The sequence below is a fragment of the Notothenia coriiceps genome, unplaced genomic scaffold (genome assembly GCF_000735185.1).
Source record: "Notothenia coriiceps isolate Sejong01 unplaced genomic scaffold, NC01 NC01_scaffold00009305, whole genome shotgun sequence".
Lineage (NCBI taxonomy): Eukaryota > Metazoa > Chordata > Actinopteri > Perciformes > Nototheniidae > Notothenia > Notothenia coriiceps.
In genome coordinates, this window is record NW_011342006.1 from 290,753 (window position 1) to 313,911 (window position 23,159).

General features: G+C 37.9%; 4 protein-coding genes across 5 annotated transcripts in view; 3 read left to right on the forward strand and 1 right to left on the reverse strand.

Annotated features, from left to right (window-relative positions):
* Window positions 1-983: 983 nt before the first annotated feature.
* On the forward strand, window positions 984-8,923 carry LOC104945235 (guanine nucleotide-binding protein G(o) subunit alpha-like). Of its 2 annotated transcripts, none has more exons than XM_010770873.1 (10): window positions 984-1,092; window positions 1,610-1,739; window positions 1,843-1,934; window positions 2,063-2,155; window positions 2,778-2,938; window positions 4,838-4,966; window positions 6,671-6,800; window positions 6,934-7,005; window positions 7,966-8,053; window positions 8,541-8,923. In XM_010770873.1, the coding sequence occupies exons 1-10, from the start codon at window positions 1,054-1,056 to the stop codon at window positions 8,729-8,731; spliced, it is 1,125 nt and encodes a 374-aa protein (XP_010769175.1). In that variant the 5' UTR covers window positions 984-1,053; the 3' UTR covers window positions 8,732-8,923. The 2 variants fall into 2 exon arrangements, with proteins under 2 accessions (XP_010769175.1, XP_010769176.1); XM_010770874.1 differs by lacking the exon at window positions 984-1,092 and adding an exon at window positions 1,273-1,289.
* Window positions 8,924-8,956: 33 nt separating this feature from the next.
* LOC104945238 (neuropeptide B-like) lies at window positions 8,957-10,930 on the reverse strand. The gene is made up of 2 exons (XM_010770879.1): window positions 10,603-10,930; window positions 8,957-9,603 (listed from the first exon to the last, which is right to left on the reverse strand). Exons 1-2 carry the CDS (start codon window positions 10,858-10,860, stop codon window positions 9,475-9,477), a joined length of 387 nt encoding a protein of 128 aa, XP_010769181.1. The 5' UTR covers window positions 10,861-10,930; the 3' UTR covers window positions 8,957-9,474.
* A 1,023-nt stretch (window positions 10,931-11,953) lies between these two features.
* Window positions 11,954-14,682, forward strand: LOC104945239 (B-cell receptor CD22-like). The gene is made up of 9 exons (XM_010770880.1): window positions 11,954-12,057; window positions 12,142-12,480; window positions 12,566-12,823; window positions 12,914-13,168; window positions 13,413-13,500; window positions 13,915-13,963; window positions 14,210-14,337; window positions 14,423-14,478; window positions 14,563-14,682. Exons 1-8 carry the CDS (start codon window positions 12,003-12,005, stop codon window positions 14,451-14,453), a joined length of 1,203 nt encoding a protein of 400 aa, XP_010769182.1. The 5' UTR covers window positions 11,954-12,002; the 3' UTR covers window positions 14,454-14,478; window positions 14,563-14,682.
* A 4,531-nt stretch (window positions 14,683-19,213) lies between these two features.
* Window positions 19,214-23,159, forward strand: part of rnf213a (ring finger protein 213a) — a 33,147-nt gene continuing 29,201 nt past the window's right edge. Inside the window, exons 1-3 of the mRNA XM_010770889.1 lie at window positions 19,214-19,321; window positions 21,272-21,390; window positions 22,087-22,229. Of these exons, the coding sequence (XP_010769191.1) occupies window positions 21,291-21,390; window positions 22,087-22,229 (243 nt within the window). The 5' untranslated portion in view covers window positions 19,214-19,321; window positions 21,272-21,290. The remainder of the gene's footprint in view (window positions 19,322-21,271; window positions 21,391-22,086; window positions 22,230-23,159) is intronic.

Here is a 23,159-nt window from a genome sequence, read left to right on the forward strand (position 1 = left end):
TGTATTCAGTGTAGAGTATAATGTATTGTGCTATTGAGATCTCCCAGTTGATTAGGAACTGATTGGACTACAGTATACTACTGCTGGTAATAACAACACTTTAATCTGAAAGGCTACGTGTCATCCCTTTTTCCCTGAAACAGAAAATGTCTTGCTATAGGAACACTTCAATGTTTTATATATTTCTTTATTTAGTAGGCCTACGTTACAAAGCATGGATTTTTGGACACAAAAAGGACATTTGATCAAGACGTTTTTTTCTGCGTTTTGCATTATATGAGTCACACAGGTTGGTAAATGTCAGACCATTAAGAGGAGTTTTCTTCAGTAGCAGCTTGGTACACCGAAAAGGTCTCAAAGCTTTTTCCAAGAATATAAAAGTGCCTCTGCATTATGATCAATGTGAATGTCTGTTTAATCAGAACCATATCTCTTGCTGGCCTCTGCTGTTTATATAACAAGCATGCTGCAATGCTTTTAGTGACATTTAGAGAGATTTTACAGCAATGTACTGTATGAGGCCAACCCAGTCTCACGGCATTTCGTGTTATAGTCACGAAATAAATGTAATCTATTGATTCCTGTTCACCGACACGATGTTCCCATTTTTTGTCACACAGAATGAAAAGCAATGTATTTCTATTGGCAATAGAAACACATTGCTTTTGAACACGAATCAATAGATTACATTTCGTGACTATAACACGAAAGGCCGTGAGACTGGGTTGATGAGGCAGTGGTGGAAGTAGTAGGCTAGTGTTGTTTTGTTTTTTAACTCAAGTAAAAGAGGCAACGGCAAATAAATAATACTCTATCAAAAGTAGGCTACAAGGCATCCATGCATGTGCCCAGTAAGTTTTCTAGTATATTTAGACGTCTGCGCACCAACGTGAAATTATGCTCTTATTTTGAAGGACAGGTGTTCTTCCTCTTCAGAGTACCTCTGCTTTTAAAAGACAGGCTGTGCACACTTGCCTCTAATTAAGCTAATTAGCCCTTCCGTGTCTTGCTAGCTCTGTTGGCAGTTCAGGCTGTGACTCAAACGACACCGTCATGTTTTGTTGTCTAAATATACTGCCAGTCCCACTGCAGGTAGAGAATTTAATCAAACTGTACAACTAATTTATAAATGGAATGCTTTCCGATACAACTAGCCATGAGAGGTTCATGGTCATAAGTAATCATCTTTAAACGTTTTGGTTTCCTAACAGTGTAAATTGTCTTCCAGTCTAAATTGAGCTATGGAGTAAAACTTCAGGTAGCAGTTAAAGTATAACTTTTTCTCAAATGTAAGTTTGGTTACTGCTCCACATTTATTGAATTTCCTGAGTCTTTTACATGTAGTTTTAAATCACAAAATGTAGTAGCAATAAACGAACTAGCCTACCATTAAAGGAGGCTAGTTAGCTTCTTTTGAGCTAGTCAAACTTTCTTGCTGTAGTCCAACTAGTTTATAGATTACATTTATGATGTATATGAGTGCCAGAAAAATATTTTCTTGATGCTTCTTTTTTTGAAGAATGTCATTTACAAATGTGTTAAGTTAGTTTCGTATTTTATTTAAAAGTAGTTCCAAGGCATACATATCCAAATAAAAAATCTTCCTCAGGTCTGCATGGGATTGTGCCCGGATATCACAGAAGAGGGCAAGAAGGCTAAACTCCGGAGCTCTAAAATAGAGCAAGACATTTTTGAGCATGCAAGGACTGAGATGAATGTGGTGAAAATCCTCATGCTTGGTAAGTTAAAAGCATTTAAACACTACTGCAATGCATCAGGTTTCCCTCAAGTAGGCCTATTGGCCTTTTTGAAGTCAAATCATGTATTTGGTTTGTGTGGTAGGAGCTGCAGAGAGCGGAAAAAGCACCCTCATCAAACAGATTAAGATTATCCACAGTCATGGCTTCTCCAAACAGGACCTCATGAGTTTCAAGGTACTGGAGAGCTCTAAAAAATAAAATGAGCATTCATTTCAAAACCCTGAAATAGTATCATCTGAATCTAAAACAACTTGAAGCGCATGAATTATGTGGAAAAAGTTTGATTGTGATTCCCTTCACAGGCCGCGGTACTAGACAATTTGCTGACCTCTATGAAGTTTGTTCTTCGAGGAATGGGGATGCTGAGGATTAACCTTGCTAACAAGAAAAACAAGGTAAGGAATAAAGACACAGTTTTAGATTAAAGTCCTGCAAAGTCTGTTTGCAGTGCCTCTTTGTCACACTAGATGTCAGTCTTCATCTGTATACTACACTTGTCAGTAGATGATTGATAGAGATTGTAGTCATTATAACTTCTGATATCACAAAGGAGATATTGAGCACCTCTTCTTTGGAATAGTCTTCCATTTCAGATCTGCAAAGCTATTTCCGTTGACTCCTTTAAAAGCAAACGGAAAAACCATCTCTTCGCATCTGTCTTCCTTTTTAAACTAATTTCCATCACCGAGTTTCGGCTAATCATTACCATCACTTCCGTCGCATGCTTTTATCACATGGTAATACTTATGTTGATGTATAATGCTTATATCATTTTTATGCTATGACTTTTGTATTTTGTTTTTTGCTTTTGTTTGCTTTGTACAGCCCTTTGAGGCATTTCTTGTGATTTGGGGCTATAATACATTTTGATTTGATTTGAAAGGCACAACATATTGGTCCAGTTTTACCTTCAGGCATTACATTACTGTTACATTTGGGGGAGAAAAATGACATTGACTTCAAATGTAAATGTATATCGGGTCATCATCTAATTACCTTTTGTCCCATTTACTACAGATGCATGCTCGCTCCATCTTGTCCTGCAGTCAGTGTTTGGGAGACGACGACGAGCTGCTTCCTTTCGTGGCTCATGCCATATGTGCACTTTGGGCCGATCAAGGGGTGCGGGCAGCTGCAGCCAGAGGTTACGAGTTTGAGCTGAATGACTCTGCACTGTAGTGAGTAGAATGACCTTAAGTGACCAATTATGACAGACAGGGGAAATGTCAAGGGAAATTGCAGAAGCGTCTCGTCACCCCTGATCAATACAGAGCCAACAGTAAAGCAGGTGCTGAAAAAACCTTGTCTTCAGGAAATGATTCATGTGACATTTGTGGATCGGGATGCCTAATTGGGAGCAAATTTAAAAAGCAATGTTTGCAGATATCCAGATAGATAGGGAATTAGGGTGGAGAAGATGAAACCGACTACATTAAAGAGTCTTGTTTAATGAGAAAAGGAGTCAAACGGCATCATAGGTGTGAAGCTGTTGGGTAAGGGGGAAATGCTATAGAGGTTTTGTTGAAGTAGCATTAGCTTCTAATTCAAATATTTTGATATAACTGTATTTAACAACATTACATCTCACTGTGTTCTTTATACACCGTTTAACAATTATAAACAATCAACATATGTCCCAGTTAATGTCCTGTTGCAGAGCAAGAAACCCATAAACTACATTTATATATTTTTCAGTTTTGCTGTTGCAGTGTAAGTGAGTAACATCAGCTGACAGGAAGTATACATGGACCCAAGCTGTTTCTAGAAAATGTATTTAGTTAACAAGGTATTTACTAAAGCTTTCCTAAAATTAGATTTTAGAAAACGGCGATATATCAACCTTGCTTGCAATATAATTGAATAGTATCATTATGCAAATTGCCAGATTCTCACCAATACACATCCTAGCAGAACTGTTTTATTTATAACCTGTGTCCTTCAGCAGTTGTGCCCTACAATTTGTTTATCAAAAAAGAAACGGCCGGCGAGTGTCATGAAATCCAAACCTTCCCACTCTGCATAGATCCTTCTGTTGAGTGTGTTGTGTCATCAGCTGAAGTGTGGATCATTAACTGAAGTGTGGACACATTTTTGCTAAATGGCAATTTTAATTATTTATTAAAAGATACTCCAGCTAACCAGACTGACAGAATTGATGTGACGGATACATAACCGGAACTCGATTAGTTTTGCTGCTGGAGGATGATATGAATCTCCGCTGGCTGTCTTGCGGTGTTCTCACTCTGCTGGACCCCACACTGATTTCCCCCCGCAGAAATATTGGATTATACGTATCGTGACACACTTGATTTCCCCAGGACCTGAGGGCACGTCAACGTGTAAAAATACTTCTTGGACATTAGCTTTGGCATGAATCAAACTCTCAATGTAGCTGGAAGGAAATTTGAAGTTACAGGGAATTAACGATAGCTATAATCTGTGTTTTTAAACCTTTTAACTTATAAGGTTTCATGAATGTGAAGGGTTCATTCAACAAATAACCCTACTGGAGACGTCTCACTTTGTAATACCTGACATTCTTACTTATCTGTAATTGGTGGTATTAAATCAATGTTAAAAGGTTTATCTATACAATAAGGGTCTAGCATAACAAACCTTCCTGCTGCTAGATCTTCACACCTCGTGGACAGAAGGTCAGGTTACAGCACACATTAGTGCTCTGAATAAAGAGTTTTTAGATCATATTTGTGCTCCATAACTAGCATTTCACTCATAGCATTGTCAAACCCATGATGCACAGCTGGAAAACTAAAAATAAGGATACACATATTATACCTTTTTTTTTTTTTTTTTTCATCCATGTGTTTTGCCTATCAAAAACACAATGTATGTCGGTTTCATTTAAGTATGTCACTTGAGGGAATTAATCAGATTTCAAACCGCTCCCTCTCGAGTCGCACAATACTTTTTTCCGGCAGTAATACTCCCAAACACCTTTAAGCAGACTTTGTATAAAATGAGTGTAACAAAAGCAAAAACTGGATGCGCATCTCCTAACAATTGACTTTTGATCTTCACTAGTTGATGCAGTTTCTTTCGTTTTCTTCCCTCCCCAGTTTCTTCGAGAACCTGAGTCGAATAATTTCTCCCAAATATGTTCCTATGGAGACGGATGTTCTGAGAGTGAGATTGAGGACCTGTGGAATCATTGAGACGCAGTTTCAGCTTTATGACGTGATCTTCCGGTAAGGCTTTCTACACTGGCAGGCAAAGTCAGCAGCTTCTTAGCTTTATGAGAGGGTTATGTTTTTGGAAAGTAAAAACCCAAACCAGAGAGGAGGTGTTCTAATTTATACGCCTGTATCTCACAATATTGTAACTGAACAAAAAAAGTACATTTGACTAAATGTTGGCAGTGTTGGTTTTCCTACAAGCACATTTCACACCTCTTTAATGGAATTTGAACTGAAACCGGTGACAATTTGATATGGAAATATCCACCAATAAATAACCTTTCGGAAGTCAGTGACACATTGGTTTTCCAACCAACGGTTTAACAAAGAAAAACCCAAACTCTAGTTTATTGAGAACTTTAGTGTTCTTTTCCATCAGAGTTGAGGGAGGCAGCTGCCTGAGACTCAGACATGAAATATTAATGTCTTCACTGTGCCTGGTTATTCCAGGAATAATAACACGCATGTAAAGGAAGTGTAGACATAAAACATACAACAAAAGTCACCCTCCTTTCCCCTTGGACCTTTTTGTTTTCAGCGTAAACAACCAATCAGGATTCTCCCTGCACCGTGTGCTGTGAAGACATTCAGTGTGCTTGTTATAATAAATCTAATCCATACAGCCAATGACTTGATATATATTGCACTTTTTCGTGCTTCACTTAAGAGATGTTAAAGAATTGGACAATTTTATAACACTTTCTTTTTAGATCATGTGTCATCAAGATGTATTTTTGAAATAAAACAAAAGTACATCTCATCAAATGATGTTCTAGATCTCACTGTTTTAATAATAAAGTGACTCTGTGCAGCCACTGTGTTCTTGAGTGATGAAGAGTGAAGATATTGTGTTATTAGGTGGTTTCCACTTTATGGCTAATTTCAATAGTGATATTTCCCCACGTATTCCGACCTGTATACGTTTCGAGGACTGTTCTGCTTTCATAGAAAACTCCTTATTTTGTACAGTATGGACCTTTTTTTTCAATGCAGAAACTACTGCCGTCAAATGCCGTAGTTGAGGCTTTTTGTCCCCCAGCTTGTTAACCCTGACTCTCGCCCCGGAGTAAACGCTTCATTGCCTCTGACATGAGTACTGCAATCATGCACCTGGAGACTGTCTGGCCCAAATGGGAACTCATTACCTGTGTCAGCGAGACCCTCCACTTCACTTTTTGCAAGATCACTTTTTGAAATGGATTGCCCCAATATTTGAAATGGGTTTGGATTATCATTATAATTTTGTATCGAGTCATTTGTTCAACATTTGTCATGTTGCCTATGATTAAACGTTTTATTTTTCGATTAACTCTTATCTAAGATCTTGCAAAATCGGAAACATCTTTTTAATCTCTTCTCAAAACATGTCTTGTTATTACTTACTTACTACATTTTTATATTGCTTTTTAGGGATTTTATTTACATGGTTAGTTATATGATTTTGTAAGTTGTATGATTTTAATTTATTGTAGGCCTGAAATGTTTGGTTTCTTTTTAAAACTATGAAAAGAAATCACTTGGTAACTCTTTTGTTGTTAAAGTGCTGTATAAATCAAGTGTTTTATGTAGTGTATTTAATATTGTATCCCTTAATTATGTGCTCATTTGACCAGTCTCTTGGAAATGGTCATGCACAAAGAATCAAACTTTTTCTATGTTCTTGCACATGTTGTCTATGTGTATAAAGCACGGATGGATTGTGTTTGCTTATTGCAGGATGTATGACGTTGGGGGTCAGCGCAGTGAGAGGAGGAAGTGGCTCAGCTGCTTTGACTGTATTCAGGTTGTGCTGTTTGTCGTGGCCCTCAGCAGCTATGATATGACGCAGACAGAGGACCCTTCAGAGGTATGTTAGGAAAAACACTAATCCCATAAAACGAATGTTTTTTTGTTTTTTTCTTCACTGAATATAAATCGAATTGGGTGCAAACTACATCAATTGTATCTGTCTCTCCCTTCCATATTTTTCATTTTATTAGAATCGACTGCAGGAGAGTCTTGAACTTTTTACATCCATCTGCACCAACACCGTCTTTGGCAGCACCTCACTGGTAAGTTTATTTGTACACATTTCCGATGGCTTTCTGAAAGGGCAGAATGCTAAAAAATAAAATAAGGCCTCACTTAAGAGCTTTATGTTTATTGCCTCTGCCTGTGTGTTATGCTCTCACGGTCTGTCATGTCTGATTTTTTTTTTTTTAAAGCTCATCCAACCCTCTGGAGGTGACTGAAGCACTGAGTGGAGCTTTGAGTAATCCTTCATGCCAAACAGACTGGACACAAACTGGCTAGGATTGACATGCATAATTGGCAAACAACATTTAATTGGGATGTAGGGCATGTGGTTTCTGTTTAGCAAGTTGGCTGTGAGCACTGTTTAACACTGTCATTTAGTTTGATTACCTGTTAATGAGTTTTTGGGGCTATTTAGCATGAATGACTTGTTGCTCAGCAGCATTTATATATACACTCGATTGACTCGAGGCATTTAGGGGGGAGGGTTGTCGTACAGCCCTGTTTAGGACTTCAAAGTTGTTTTCATACACTACATTAATGCTGAATCCACTTTTTAGTGACAGTCTTGTGTTTTCGTGGACTGCTCCATGGACTAGTCTGTTCACCTGCAGTGTATTAGTGTTATAGAGTGTGTGTGGTTTTAGCTGATGCCTTGCTGAACAGCAGGGTACTTTCTATGTATGTTATGGACGCATGTATGTATCGTGTCCCTTGTGAGTGGAGAGATTCACAATGTCCCCATGTATCCTGACATTTCTGTTCATATACAGCACTACGGGAGTTCCATTTTATTTATGAGGGTGATGCTTTCATTTCTTATTTTCAAACTAATGTTATGCTTGTGAAACAGATTTTCAGAATTGTACCGATGTTATACTGTTGAATGATGGAAAACAATCCACCTGACAGTACTGGGCCCTTTATAGAGTGTTGTGTACACTGTTAATTTAAACTTTACACTGTTGGTGTATATCTCTCTCCTCTCTCTCCTACAGATTCTGTTCATGAACAAAACTGACCTTTTCCGGGACAAGATCCTACGCTCCGGAAGACACTTGAGATTTTACCTTTCTAGTTACACAGGTATGTTGGAGAGGATGGCTTTTTCAAGTCTGTATGATGTGAGAGCTCAACTCTTACTACTCTGGTGGGCACATTGGACATATTTTCTATATATATATATATCTGTCTTATATTCCTCTAGGAATTAGTTGTATGTGTCTCTTTATTTTTTTGCTGGATGTGTCGAAGCATCCCCTCTGTCCGTGGGGTAATCAGAATTCCTCCTGGCCAGAGGCTTCACACACAGTCCTCTTTTTGTTTGTATATAATGTATTCTTCACTTTATGGTCATACATATTTTCAACTCAGTCGCAGCAACTCACAGGTGAACTTTGCATGTTTTATTTGGGAATTGAGGAACACTTTTGTACAGAATTTCACTGTTAGCCATGTTCTTGTTTTATCAATATTAATGAATCGGACTGAATCAGTGGAGTTTGAACTCTTCACTTTACCGAACACTGTTGGTCTCAAGATCTGTCATTTGTTTCCCTTGATCTTCCTCCAGGAGCAGATGGTGACGTGGATGCTGCAGCCCACCACATCACCGCCATGTTCTCCTCGTGTAACAGCAGTCCTGACAAACCCGTGTACCACCACTACACCACTGCCACAGACACCTCCAACGTGCAGGTGGTCTTCCACATGGTCATAGATCAGGTCATGAAGGCCAATCTAGCTGATGTCCAGATGCTATAAGTTTCCTGAAGGCTGCTGGGATGTGAATCATTTTAAAGTTAATTTTATTTAGTTTTCCTGTGGAAAATGTTTTTACTTTTTTTTTCTTCAAAATGTTAAATGTATTTAAGCAGCTAATATGTTTAATATTATGAGGGTGAACGTTCCCTAGTTCATTTTAAGACATTTTAAATAAAAATATGTATTGATACGCATGGTCTATTTTTTTTTTTAAAGCCATTTATTTACAATATCTCAGCTTTACTTCTCCAGTTAGAATAAAACATCACCATATAAAACATACATTTATTTACTGACTTGAATGTAAACTATAACTTTAATCAGAGTTTTCCTGGTTTAAATCTTACACTTAGTGCTTTTTTAATCCCCCTACATTGAATTCATGACCACAATTATTGTGCTGATTATACAGAATGTAAGACATATTCATGTTTGCAACATTTCTTGTAGATGAGAAGGAAAAAGATCATTACGTTCTGATTTGTTTTGCATTCAGTAATTTCAACACATGGCTGCAGTATGATTCATTTATTAATGAAATCTCAGATCAAAAATGTACATTAATACATAACTTTTACAGCTTAATGTTTTAAAGACTTGTATAATAAATAAGTGAAATGGTACATGGAAATTAGCATGTCTTCAATCTAATGCAAAAAGGCGTCAAACTAAGCTAACTCTAAAAGTGAGAGATGTACAGTTTTATAAAGAAGTAGTCTTCATCCCTGGCCCAGATGTCGGCCTCAGTCTCCTGCACAGTCTGTGGAGTCCAGAGTGAGGAGGACGTCCGCTTGGCACTTAAAGGATCCCTTGCTCTCCTGGAAGAGTTCACAGCTCTGCAGGTCAGGTGTGATGTCTTTGATGCAAACAGGCTGTTAGGGGAGAAAAATAGAAATGATGCTCTTATCTTTAAACAAATGTTACCTTTTAAGTAAAGTACACTTAAATCAGTGAAAATAGTGTAATTTTGATTCCCTAACATACTGTATATTCCTGAAGAGAATTATACTAGTACGGAATTGATTTCGACAATACTTATGTTTCTCCTCTTCCTCTCACTGCAGCACAATTACTTGGTATTTATACCTCAATGTTTCCATTTTTTTTAACTTTATTCTAATTCTCATTTGAAATGGAACTTCACTGACCTTTGTTCTATACTAAATTTGACAGTTGCATTTAATACTAACTTTGCAGACTGATTTAACATTTAAAAAACATTATTTCAACTTATTAAATGTAATTTATTATTCTTTAAAGGACTATATAAAATAGTCAAAATGATCTCCACCTCTACCAGCAAGATCAGATGCTTAATATGTGCCTCAGTAATAAATATAACACCTGGAAGTGCCATTGTGCTAAATAATGAGCCCTTTATGCTGTTCATTTTATATACAAGGCTTTAAATTATAATTAAGTTGTTGTGAATCTGAATTGACTTCTACCATCTTATCCATCCAGCTTTCTTTACATTTGCTAATAGTGAATAGTTTCAATGGTGCTGAGTCCTGCCTGAATTAACCACGAGTGCAGATGTAGAGGATCTTTGGTTTTATAAAGATATACATTGATACAAATAATGTATAGTTTGATCCTAATATTATTCTACATGCTAGCCTCACTATTGAGTGCAATGTTAATAGTTAAGTAATTTCTAGTTTCAAGCCGGGCTCTTTTTTATTGAATTTCTTTAGCATCTGATTCTGTAGCATTTGTAATTTGAATGAAAATTGTATTATTTAGGTTAAAGCATATGCGATTTTAAATATGTAGAGTATTAAAGCCTACACGTTTGCACTCTTCGCCAAGTTACCAGTCGCCATGCGTAATGCGTAAAACTGCAAGCCATCCCATCCAACCCCACTCACCATCGTCTTCAGGATGAAATTGTTCTGAGTGAGTTCAGGGAACACGCTGTTGGTCGCCAGCTCGCCGCTGTCTGACGAGTCTGGCTCGGCTCTCCGGATGTACGGGGATCTACGGATACCGGACAGCAACCCGGACGCCCTTCCCACTGAGTAGTAGCTCGGGCCGGCCACCTGCTTGTACCATGCCTGCGTCGGACTGCAAGCCACCAGCGCGGAGATGATCACGATGGGCAGCACGAGTTTAGCGTGCATTTCCATGTCGAGAACTGAGGCTTGCTCCTGCGCTCCTCCAACTCTCTGGTGGTCGTTGCTGTCACCGCTTCACTCTTTATAGGGACCCCGTGATCATCCTCTCACACTTTCGTCAACGCAAACGGCTCAGGAGGGATGGGGTGGGGTTAATTTACACACGACGCACCTCAGATAAACCCACTACTCCTGGCTAACTTTAAGCCATGTATTATTTCAACCCAGTCTCACAGTCTGCGTACAAATGACACGGCTTTGCAAAGGCGTGCAATAGATACGCAGAAGTCCGATTTTGCGTGCTTATGATACGCTGATATTGCACCTCAAACATTAAAACAAAGAGCATTGCTTCAGGCTTGATCGCCGTTCCAATTAGTTTTAATGTTTGCGGTGCAATAAACGACACAGCAGCTTATTGGGTTATGGGTTAGGGTTAAATAAATGGCAAAGATATGTAGAAAATAAACGTATTTGACATACGTTCATAACAAACGTAACGTGGGAGTATCATATGCACGCAAAATCGGATTTCTGCGTATCTATTGCACGCCTTTGCAAAGTCGTGTCATTTGTACGCAGACTGAAGAGGGTGGGTTGATTATTTTTCAGAAAAGCAACTCGGAAGTCTCGTGTAATAAGTCAAAGCAGGTTAATGGTGTAAAATAACTTTTTTTTTAAATAACATTTTTGTTATAATTAGAGATTTATAGAATATACATTTTCGCCTTCCAATTACTCAAACGTAAAAGTGCACATTATGACAGACTATTTCAGATGTTTTATTATAAGCTCTGATGTACTATTATAATTTTTCACCACCAACTATTAAAAGTAATGTCAACAATTATATAAATATTTTTTAAACTGTTCATGACAATGACTGTGCTCAGACCACATCAAAGAAACATAAGATTTCCAGTTATACACAGGATGTGTTTTCTCCATTCAGTGCTTGTTTCTCACACGGAAACAGAAAAAGCTTAAGCCCTATCTCGATTTGTTTTGCTCCATTACAGGAAACTACACCACATGAGAAGCAACTGGAGACAGAGATTGTGCATCTTCAGGCCGTTAACAATCCATGCATAGCTCTCATAAACAAATCATTATTTTTTTTACTTAATGATTTCACTCAAGCTGTAACTGAAAACATGCGCATTGAAAAAAGAAACTTGACATGGACTCTGATTCCACTTTTTCTGGCAGGTAGGTACAACATTTACATATAATTTAATATTTTATTAAAATGATAATAATCTTACAGGATATGAATCAATCAATCTCTTTCAGGTGTTTTCTGCAATACAGGCAAGGTGATATATCAGCAGCCGCATATCTGTGCAGTGAAAGGCTCGTCCGTTATCATCCCTTGCTCCTTTAATGGTCTGAGAGTGAAAGTATTCAGGTGGGTTCATGCCAAGTCTCATTTAAAGGGAACTGTAATATATGGCAGTGACTTTAAATCAGCCCCAAAAAGGTTCCGTTTTAATCGGGACAATCGAAAAAATTGTTCTTTGAAAATACACCCAGTGGAGCGAAAGGATGCAGGAAAATATACGTTCAGGTTTACAAATAACTCCAAAGAGCTCAGATGGAGTCATCAAGTTGGCTCAACATTAAAGGTTGTTGGTAAGTTGCTTTTCCGTAAAATAACTGATGAACACTCTCTTCAATCTGTCTGGTTTGAAACTAAAGCCATACTTAACTCTTCTAGATTTGAAAGTCTCTGTGACAAATCCTGATGGAAACAGAGCAACGCAGGAAGGCGATTCTTTGAATCTCACTTGCACACACAGCTGTGATGGCGGTAGTCTTTCATCGGCCTTCACCTGGTTTAAAAATGGAGAACACATCAATGAAGGATCTATTCTTTATTTAAGCAACGTGTCTTCCGAAAACACTGGAAACTACATTTGTTCTCTAAAAACACACACAGGAGCCACTTCAGGAGCCATATATATTGATGTTGAATGTAAGTACTGGACACAAGTTCAACACTTTTACATCATTTGAGTTAACTAATTTCAGACATGATTTCTCTGACAGTAAATCTTTTTTCCAGATGGCCCTAAGAACACATCAGTGTCTATCAGTCCGTCGATGGAGGTAGACGCCGGGACAAACGTCAGCTTGATCTGCAGCAGCCATGCAAACCCCCCAGTGGAGAATTATACTTGGTTTAGAGTAGATGTTAACTTTAGTAAGGATGTCGGACACCAGTCTGTGTTTTTTCCTGATGATGGTGGCAAGTATTTATGCTGTGCCACCAACAAACACGGAAGCCAAAACTCCTCTGTTGTGGTTTTACAGATAAAAGGTGAGTAGTTTAACATTATTAATGTTACCAGCAATTGCAATATTAGACATGTTGTAAAAGAATTAAAAGTTTAAAAGAAATCTAAAAGTAGTCAAAAAACAAAGAAATGTACTGTTACAGGTACGTTACTTATGTTGGGGATGAATAAGACCCAAGAAAACCTCAAATGAAACATTTTTGTATTATTATTTATTAAATACAGTATGATGTGTTAATATACTTAGCCCTCTGCCTTGTTTCACAGCATATTGGACAACTCTCCCCAGAGATGTACTTATCATTACTGCTATCGCTGTGCTTCTCATTGTGATTGCTCTTATCGCCATCAGAAGGTAAGCTTTTATTGATTTTTGATGTCACAATTTCCATTTCTGAAACATAGATAAGGAAAGGAGCACGCTCACTAAGAGGGTGAGGCCTGTATGAAGTACTAGATATTTTGTTTGTGTCACTGAGCAGCGGGGAAGTACATGTGTAGAAACATGCAAGTACAGACATTCATACTTAATGAGGAAAGTAATGAGTCACATCCATTGGCCTCAGATAAACTCAAATCTATTAGCAAGTGCCATTGCTGATTGAAAGTATCTCCTGGCTTTCGATAAACATCTGATGCGGCAAAAACTACGACAGACCACAAATGAGGTCCTTGGAATGAGTTATTCATTGCTCAGGGGTCTGCTGATGTATATCACAGCTTTGGTTATGCCTTCTAGCATTGTCATGATTCTATGTATCTGTTACAGATTCCACAAAGCAAGTACAACAGAGACAGACTGTGAAGAGGAAATACAGGTCATTGTTTTTGTTTATTCAAGACTGCATTCTAGTCTATATTATATTACAATTATGGAAATCTGTAGCAGTTCAGTTTGCAACAGAGTTCAGCAAAAGAAAGGCACTTCTTAAGTCTCTGCTGTGTGACAGACACCATGATGGGAAAACAGATGACATTGTTTTTGTTGTATGGGTAACACTGAAGCTCATGATAAAACCATAAAGGCAACATTTGATTACATTGTTCAACATATTCTATTTTAGGATTGTATGGAGAATACAGACTATGTCAACTGGCTCAGCTGTGACACTAACCAATCACAAGAGGGACATCCGAGTGAGGGGGGAGCAGAAGTCATCTATACGACTGTATACTTCAATCACAGAAACACGTCTGTATTTTAAAATACATCTTATCAATGTTGTCAATATTGTTGCATTGGAGCTACATGTGTTGATTGATCATATCATCTGCAGGGAGCAGCAGATGGACTTCCATATTGAGTAAGATGTATTAGCATCACTGTGTACAGGTAAAGCTTTTGAAATATTGACTCATTGTTATGTATTTTCTTTTACATAAAACACATTAGAAACATTTTTGTTCTCTTTTTAAGGAACCAACTGTCCAACCTACCCTTCAGATATCAAGCCTCCCTCACTACGATATGTGAAGAAATTGTGTTTTGAGGGTAATTGGTTTATGAGTTTGTTTGGAAGTATGTGAAATAAATATGTATTTGCCGCAATAAAGGCTTTCCAACTTTTTTCAAATGCAGTTGTCCTTCAAAAAGACTTTGATGTGTTAAATGTATGATATTTAACAGCTGGTGTTCTGTATTAGTACAGTATATACAATGTACAGGTTCAACTACAGATCACATATTGCATGCCTATAATACAATTTTGCATTTGAACACTAAATTACCAAAAGTAAACATAGATAGTGAATACAATTGAAATGCTTAAATAATTGAGTACTTGCTTGATAAGTACTTTGTGTTTTTTAAAAATCACAATACCACAGTTCTGTGCTGTGTCGACAAGACAGCAACATCATAACGGCTTGACATTTCCTATAAGCAGGGCCTGGTTTCGTGTTTACCGGCACTCGGGTTACAATTGATGCCAAGCCAGTCTGTGGTGTGAGTGACCTGATTTGAGGGGATTTTATAAGCTGATACAAAACTTTACATTACAATAAAGGAAACTTTGCTTAACAGAAGAAGAAGAATAGGAGAAAAGACACGCTAACTCTGGAAACAGTTAATGTAGCCTGCAGAAACTTGAAGATCCAAAAGCATCTTAAGGATTATTCAATTCAATTCAAAACCTTTATTTATCCAGGTAAAATCCCATTGAGATCAATTATCTCTTTTTCAAGGGAGACCTGCAAGATTACTTGACTAAACTTGAGTATATGGCATACAGGTATAGCACTGTCATTGTATCTATACAGCATATGTATACTGTTTGTTATTCCTTATAATACTGCTGCACTGAGGTTGTCTGCAAACATGTTAAAGTTATTAGAAGCAAGTTAAACCAACGCGAACTTGAACTAAGTCATTTTTTCTTTTGTTCGTTTTGTTTTGTTTATTAACATGTTCAATACATCGACTAACCAAGGGAAGGAAATGGTCAAAGACAACTATTGAGAGATAACTATGTTAACTGTTAACGATTTTTCAATTTTATATATATATATGTTGCAATGGAGGTATGTGTTTTCATTGACTGTATCTCCTGCAGGGGGGAGCAGATGGATTCTCATGATGATGATGAAGGTGTGATTTACTGCACAGTGTGCAGGTAAAGCTCAGTGAGCACTTACACGTTTCAACAATAAAAGACAGTGCAAATACTTTTCTTATTTATTTCTCAGGGACCAACTCTTTGAACCTCTATATATTAAAAAAAACTCTCTAATTAGACAACACACATACATCTTTCACACTAACTGGATACAAAATGTGCCAAAGTATCACAAAGTTTTACATCAACAATATTTTGTGTGTCTTTTAGTTTTTCTATCCAGACTAATTACTGTTGATTAAACAGAAGACAGGGGCAACAAAAGCAACTTTAAGATTAATGTTAGCTTTAACAAATGTGCACCAACCTCACAACTTGATAATAGTTTTCTGCTGGCACCCAAAATGATTGTCAAATAAGCAAACATATCTCAAGGTTTCAAAGAGACAACAAAGTTCAGCTACATGGCATTCAATGTTTTATCTTGATTCAGCTGAGTGGCCAATAAACATGATTATTGTAAACTCCATCGGACACAATCCTTATACAGCTTTTCAAGAGTGTCCACTGGGTTGATTTTTTTTTAACTTGACTTGTGCGTGCATGTATTTCAGTAAAAAAAAAATTTTTTTTGTGTATAGGGACGCTTTTTTGAACAAGTTGCAAAGTGAAGACAGGTTTCAACACCTTTGTCACAATCTCCTGACCTGGGAGTGCAGTCTAAGTAACCATGGTAACACACCCGCACAAAAGGAACCTGGAACATTCAAGATAGGTGTTTCAGCAAGATTAGTTAGGTGACTCATTTTCATTATTTCAGCCATCATCGTCCACGTATTAAATCCTTTGGTGAAGAGGAGAGGACTAGTTTCCGAAAAAACTAAAACTTTCATATACTGTATATCTGCTCTTTTGCATCTCACCCAGACTTTCAGATTAGTCTGCCCCCTGCTGACAGTTTAAGAGTATAGCATCCTAAATGGTAAAAGTTGAGCCTTCAAAGTTTCTAAAGCAGGGGTGTCAAACTCATTTTAGTTCAGGGGCCACATACAGCCAAATTGTATCTCAAGTGGGTCGTACTAGTAAAACCATAGCATAATAACCTATAAATAATGACATCTTCAAATTGTTCCCTTTGTTTTGGTGCAAAAAAGTACAAGTAGCCTACATTCAGAAAATGTTCACATTTAATGAACTGTCTTTTACAAATTGAATTATTTTACATTCATTTTCCCATTTGTGTAGTATTCCTGACCACCTTAACTGACACCACCATACAAACTAAAGTGGGTACTATTAAGGAAAAAAGTTAAGTTAGTGTAGAAAAATGAATACATACAAAATGTAATCTGTCATTTTTACACTTTGCAATGTCATCCCGCGGGCCGTATGTTGGACACCCCTGTTCTAAAGCATGCAACACACAACCTCCCTCAGTGGAAAAGTGGGTGTCATGTGAGAGCTGAAGAGAAGCAAAGCACATAACTGGATTACAGGTCATATCAGATGCATCACATGGTCTTAAGACTTAATGTAACACAGCACAACTGCAGGTTATACATGAATCCATTTAGGAGAATTTACTGGGACATGCCAGTATGGATTTTTAATGTAAAACAACACTGCCCACAATATATTATTTTCTTTGTATATTTGTTTCTTATTAGCCTACTCACAGCAAGAGCATAATGCAAGAGCTACAAACGCAGTTAAAGACCAGTTTTTTGTCTTGGTTAAGTGCTTTCAGCCTAAATCAAGTTTTAAATTGACAATGTAACAACACTGACTTTGCTATGCTGAGTGCATATACTGTCATTATAAAGTAGTATCTCACCAGGTCCATGTGCTGCTACTGTTACGGAAATCTTAGACCTAGTCAATACTGTGGAGATATACAATTAGAATGATCAATCAATAAACTGGTGAAACAAACAGAGTTGTCTTTCTGGTTCTTTATTCGAAGCTTCGAAGGTACAGGTCTCACAGGGTACAGAGTATTCTGGAAGAGTGCACAGAGGCAAGTGTGTGTAGGTTTTATAGGATCTTGACAGTTCAACAACACTTCGTCACCTGTCACTGGGACACTGTGTGGCAGGGCTGGATGGAGAGATAAGCAACGCCTGCTTTCCAGAGGAACAGAAACTGTACATTGCTAATATAGTAAACCAGGAACTGGTTAAAGACAGATGGAAGTGAGGAAAGCAGGAACTCATTGTGGGTCAAGGACAGATATATTTACATTACATGACATGTCACTTGTTAGACGCCTTTATCCAAAGCGACTTACTCAATACAGTGGACAATTCCCACAGGAGCAATTTGGGGTGAAGTGTCTGGCCCAGGGACACAACGACATGCTGACTGCAGTGGGGTTTGAACCTGTGAACATCTGATCCCCATACCAAGGCTCTATCCACTACGCCACACACCTCCGTGGCACCGTGGATATAACTGAGTAAATCAGGAACTCATTGTGGAACAGGGAACAAACACATGAACTTGTTCAAGACATTGTGCTTCACCCCCAGACATTCTTAAGGTTAATCATAAGTTGAACAAAGGACATGAACTGAAATACATCATCATGGAACTACTGCATTTGGTTTTACCATATTAGGTAACATATAACGTTTGCACATCATATAAAGTTTGCACTACATATAAAGTTTGCACTACATATAAACTTTGCCACTACACTACGTTGAGGACATATTATGCCGTGGAAGTCGGCTCACTTAATACGCACACTTTAACACATCATGGAGGAGTTTCTAGTAGCCTAAAACCTGAGTTATCTGTGATTTGAACTGCTGTGGTGTCCTTGCTCAAAGTCAAATTCAAAGTAAAAGACAGCCACATGCAGCCTTTCTATATGAGCCTTAATGCTTTGTGACCATATAGTGAATGCACTGAACAGAGTTTAAGACAAAAATGCATGCATGGTTGGGTAACAGTATCCTTGGAACAATCCTAGTTTAGGAGAAAGGTAGGCAAAACTCAAAATGTATCATTTTAAATGCATCAAAAAGTATACATGACTGGACGTCAAAAACATGTCACCAAAGGTTTTCTAATGAGAGCACATACAGACTTGATAATATATGAACCATAGTGTCTTAAGAAACCTTTTTATCTTCTTAAAAAAATCACACAATCTCCCAAACAAATATGTAACTAAATCACTTGATGGCTCATGACTCCATATCAGCCAACCATGCTTTCCATTGTCCATTCATAATAGGATCGCTTAATTACATATTTGATTGTGCAATAATCAGATAGTTAGTCTGTTCTTGTGTTAAAAAGTAGCAAAAAGTATCAAAGGCGTACTTGTTTAGGTATCAACATTATAATTATTGAATTGTCAGAGTCCTTATAAGTAACCTTGTACACCTGTGCATGCACATTTGCTCTGGCCTCCTTCCCATAATTAAAAATACTGATATGAGTAATTCAGAAACATTACTAGCTGACGCCCATTTCCAAGAAAACGAAACTTTATAGCACATGCGGAAATGAAATAACAGTAGACCTGGGACTCTCTGTCGGTGCATCTACAGCAGATATGAATCCTGAGGGTTTCCTTTCAAAAACAGAAGAAAGACGACGCATCCAGCTCAGGTAGGACTGCTAACAAGGTTGTTACTGCTTTATAGAAAACTACATGTCAAGACGACATATTTCATTTGATGACAAACAAGAAATAAACGTATTGTCCTATTAGCTAGAGTAGCTATCAGACCTCGCTGTCACTGGACATTTCTAACTAAGGATGTAATCAAATGTGGTGTCATTTCAGATTACACTGTCCTTTAACCTGCAAATGCTATTGCTTTTCTGTTATTTAAGTCAGATAAACAAACAGACCCGGCTAGTGTTGGCTAACGAAACTGTCACGCAGCTAATTAGACAGGCTGTTAAATAACAAGTGGGTAAGCTAAGCTAAGCCAAAATGTAGTAAGGACACTTCTTTATTGTGACAAATAACTGTTGCTGCAGTTGATACACGTGTCGTGATTAAACAATGATAATGGTAGAAGATGTGCGTGCTGTGTGTTTATATAGTTAGCATTATCCGTTTTGAAGCTGGCTTCGAAACAGGAAGTGACGCAACGCAGGATTTACGAAGCAAACATGTGATTGGCAGAACTTTGGAGCCAAAGATCTTTTCGTGAACAAGAGGCATCACTCAAGTGAAGTTTGAAGAACATTGTTCCACATTTTAGATTGTAAAGATAAGATGAGATAATTATTCACTTTATTTATCCCAATTATGGAAATGCTTTCGTCACAGCAGCATAGATAAGACATAGCACATGAATTAGAGGTTAATAAAACACAATACAAATACAAAAACTTTACTTTATACATATCAGCAGCAGTAAAACTAAATATGCAAAACAGTGAATATATATATCAATCAATAATGAAGGATATATATCTATAGTATAGAGTATATATGGACATATGATAACTCTCTCACCCCATCCAGATAGTACAATATTTGTCTTTAATAATTATGTAGTTTGGAGTACAAATGAAAACACAAACCTAGTGTACACTCACACTGTCAACCCTATCTCCATATGATTTTCTTCGATTTGGACCTAGTTCATGCATATCTATATTGCGACATTAACCATTTGTTGAAGTGATTATTTCAAGCATTTTCATTCGATAAATCATCCCATATTTTCACAGTGAAAGAGAAAGTTGAGTCACACGATTTAAATATATTAAAATATGGAAAGTGAGTCTGCCCCTTATTTTAAAGGCCCTGATGTTGATTTCCTAGCATGCCACTAAATCTTAGGAACATGTGCTAAATCCTGACCTGAACAGACAAAATATGTATAACAACAGGAGCAAAGTGCAAAATTGGGTTGGTATGAACAAGGCTGATGATAAAGTAGTTTTTTTTTAAAGCATTGTTTTATAAGTCTTTCGTTTTTTCAACAGTAGCTGATAACAGACAAGTAGCAGGCTGAGTGCATACTGTCGGCATAAGACGGCATCCTGCCTTATTAAATGCACTGCCCACCTTGTCTACTGTACTGGCCTTTGCACCCTCAGAAAAAGTAATTTGGTGCAGCAGCATGTGATAAGTATTTCATGAAAAGGAACGTTTATTTATTGGTCTACTTTAGAGTATTTTCCACTTGTTTTGATGTGTTATTATTCTAAAGCATCGGCGTATATTTTAGAGCGCAGTAAGACCTCGCTGTTTCCTTCTCTTTGTCAGCGTGATTTTATTATTCGATGTTAGTTAGCGGGACTAAAGGTGGGCGTGCCCATAGGTGGCATGCAATGGTTCACTGCCACTCTGCTGCTTAGGGGTTATTTACCTTTCAGCCTCAAATCAAACGAAACGCTTATCGGTCAGTATGTGGGGCAAGTCTGCTCAAAGTCCGTGCCCGTGAGTGGAACAGCTCTGCTGTTGGCGGTTGTTTTGCCAACTGAGCGCTGTTTCATGAGGCCTCGAGTGTCAGAAATGAAAGTGAAAGGATTCTGCAACAGGGTGTGACCTGCATGTACAATTAAAGCAGTTAAACCTGTTACTTTCTTTTGCAGTGAACACTGACTTCTCAAGATGAAGTGCCCAGGTTGTCGCCATACTATTTCGGAGAAGAACGCCAAGTTTTGCAGTGAGTGTGGCCATAAGCTATCTGTTCAACCTGCAAAAACTCAGGGTAAGTAAGACATGTAACATGAGTTATTTACATAGATAAATTGAATGATGAGGTCCACACAACCAATCATGTATTGTTTAACATTGTGCCATAGAGCTTTTTTTTATTTAAGCTGGTAGTCTAAATGGCATAATATTACCACAATCTTTGTTTTGAACATAAATAAATGTCACTCTATCCCTAAATGGTAAATAAAACAACTTGTTTGTAAAGAAATTAAGAAGGATGAAAGCTGATTAAGAAGTGGGCTCAACCTTTCAAAATCAAAATGTTTTCATATTGTCGTGACATGAACCCATTTGTATGGCACTTTTGAATATCAAACAGTTAGTGCTGGACATTACATTCATAACATATGTTTGTCAAGTGTTAGTGTTATTCTCTTACCTCAAGATGGCAGCGTCTCTTCATTATCTGCTCACACATTTTCAGACAGCTGGACAAATTCAGATTAGACTAACAGCATGTGACATAATGATCAAGCTTTTGTGGAGTTTTTTGTAACTTTTAATGAAAACAGAAGAAAAACAATTAAAGTAATTTGGCTGGAATGCAAATAAGACTCAGGCAATGCTCTGCCATTGATAACCCTCTAAGCAGACTGCGCTTTGTAGTTATAATTCCTTCTAATTGTCACACTGGTTTATACATTTGTTCGGATCTAGTCTGATTTGTCAACCCATATCTTTATTCCAGATACAACAGATCAGCCCAAACCCTTGGTAGCAGACTCAGAAAGTGCATCAGAGAAATCAGTTTCAGAAAATGTGGACAACAAAGAGTCCAATAGATCCCCCAAACGACCAAATGATGAGACCATCAGCAACCCAAAGAAAAAGGTGTGTGTAACTGTCTTTTTTGTTGGTCTACAGTGACTTCATGAGTCACAATCACATGTTAATGTAACGTGTAACCTACCCTTTTGCAATTGAAGTCTGCAAATGGTTATCTACAAGTCTTTGTGCTAGAGTTTAGTCAGAATGACACCTTCCTGTTTTTTATTTGCTATAAATGGAGAGTTATATCAAGGTCTGTTTCACCATTGTGCTAATTGTGCTGTTATTGTGTGTGATTATGTTGTACATCATTTAGAAGAGCGGTCAGAAGTAGTTTAGATCTTAAGAAATCTGAAATGTCTGCCATTAAAACAAAAAGGTGTTTGACTCGCATAGTTTTACATTAGCAGTAAAGGATGGTTTTTGTAAAACTGATTTCCACTCTCGGTCCTCATAGAAAAAAAAGAGGAAGAGGACAGACAAAAAGAAGAAAAGAAGTCCCCTTGTCATCAGCACCAAACATGTCTCACGTCTCTCACTGGGAGACAGCCAAGGAACGAAAGACTCGGGGCTGTGCCAGACTCTTCTGACAGGACTCAGTCAGAAAATGCAAATGGATGAGCACACCAGAAGTCCTCCACCAGATCGGGGCCCTCCTCACTAAGAGAGCCAGCCCTAGTTCAGTAGCCAGCTGACATTCCTGCGGCCCCTCTTGAAGACAACCAGAGGTCAGGTGAAAAAGGAGGGCTTTAAGCTTAAGGCAAGAACTCGGATACATTCTGGACTCTCCAGGTATCACTGTTTGAGGAGAGAGCCAATGCACTGAATCAGCTCAGGATCAGGCTCCCCACGCACCAAGCTGACACCTCCGACTCCCATCTCAGAAGACAGCCAGAGTGACAAACAAGAGGTTCAGAGTGAAAGGAGGCGTTGCATTAGAGGGCAACAATCGATCATTCTCTGCGGGACGCTCCAGGTTGATCACTGTTGAGG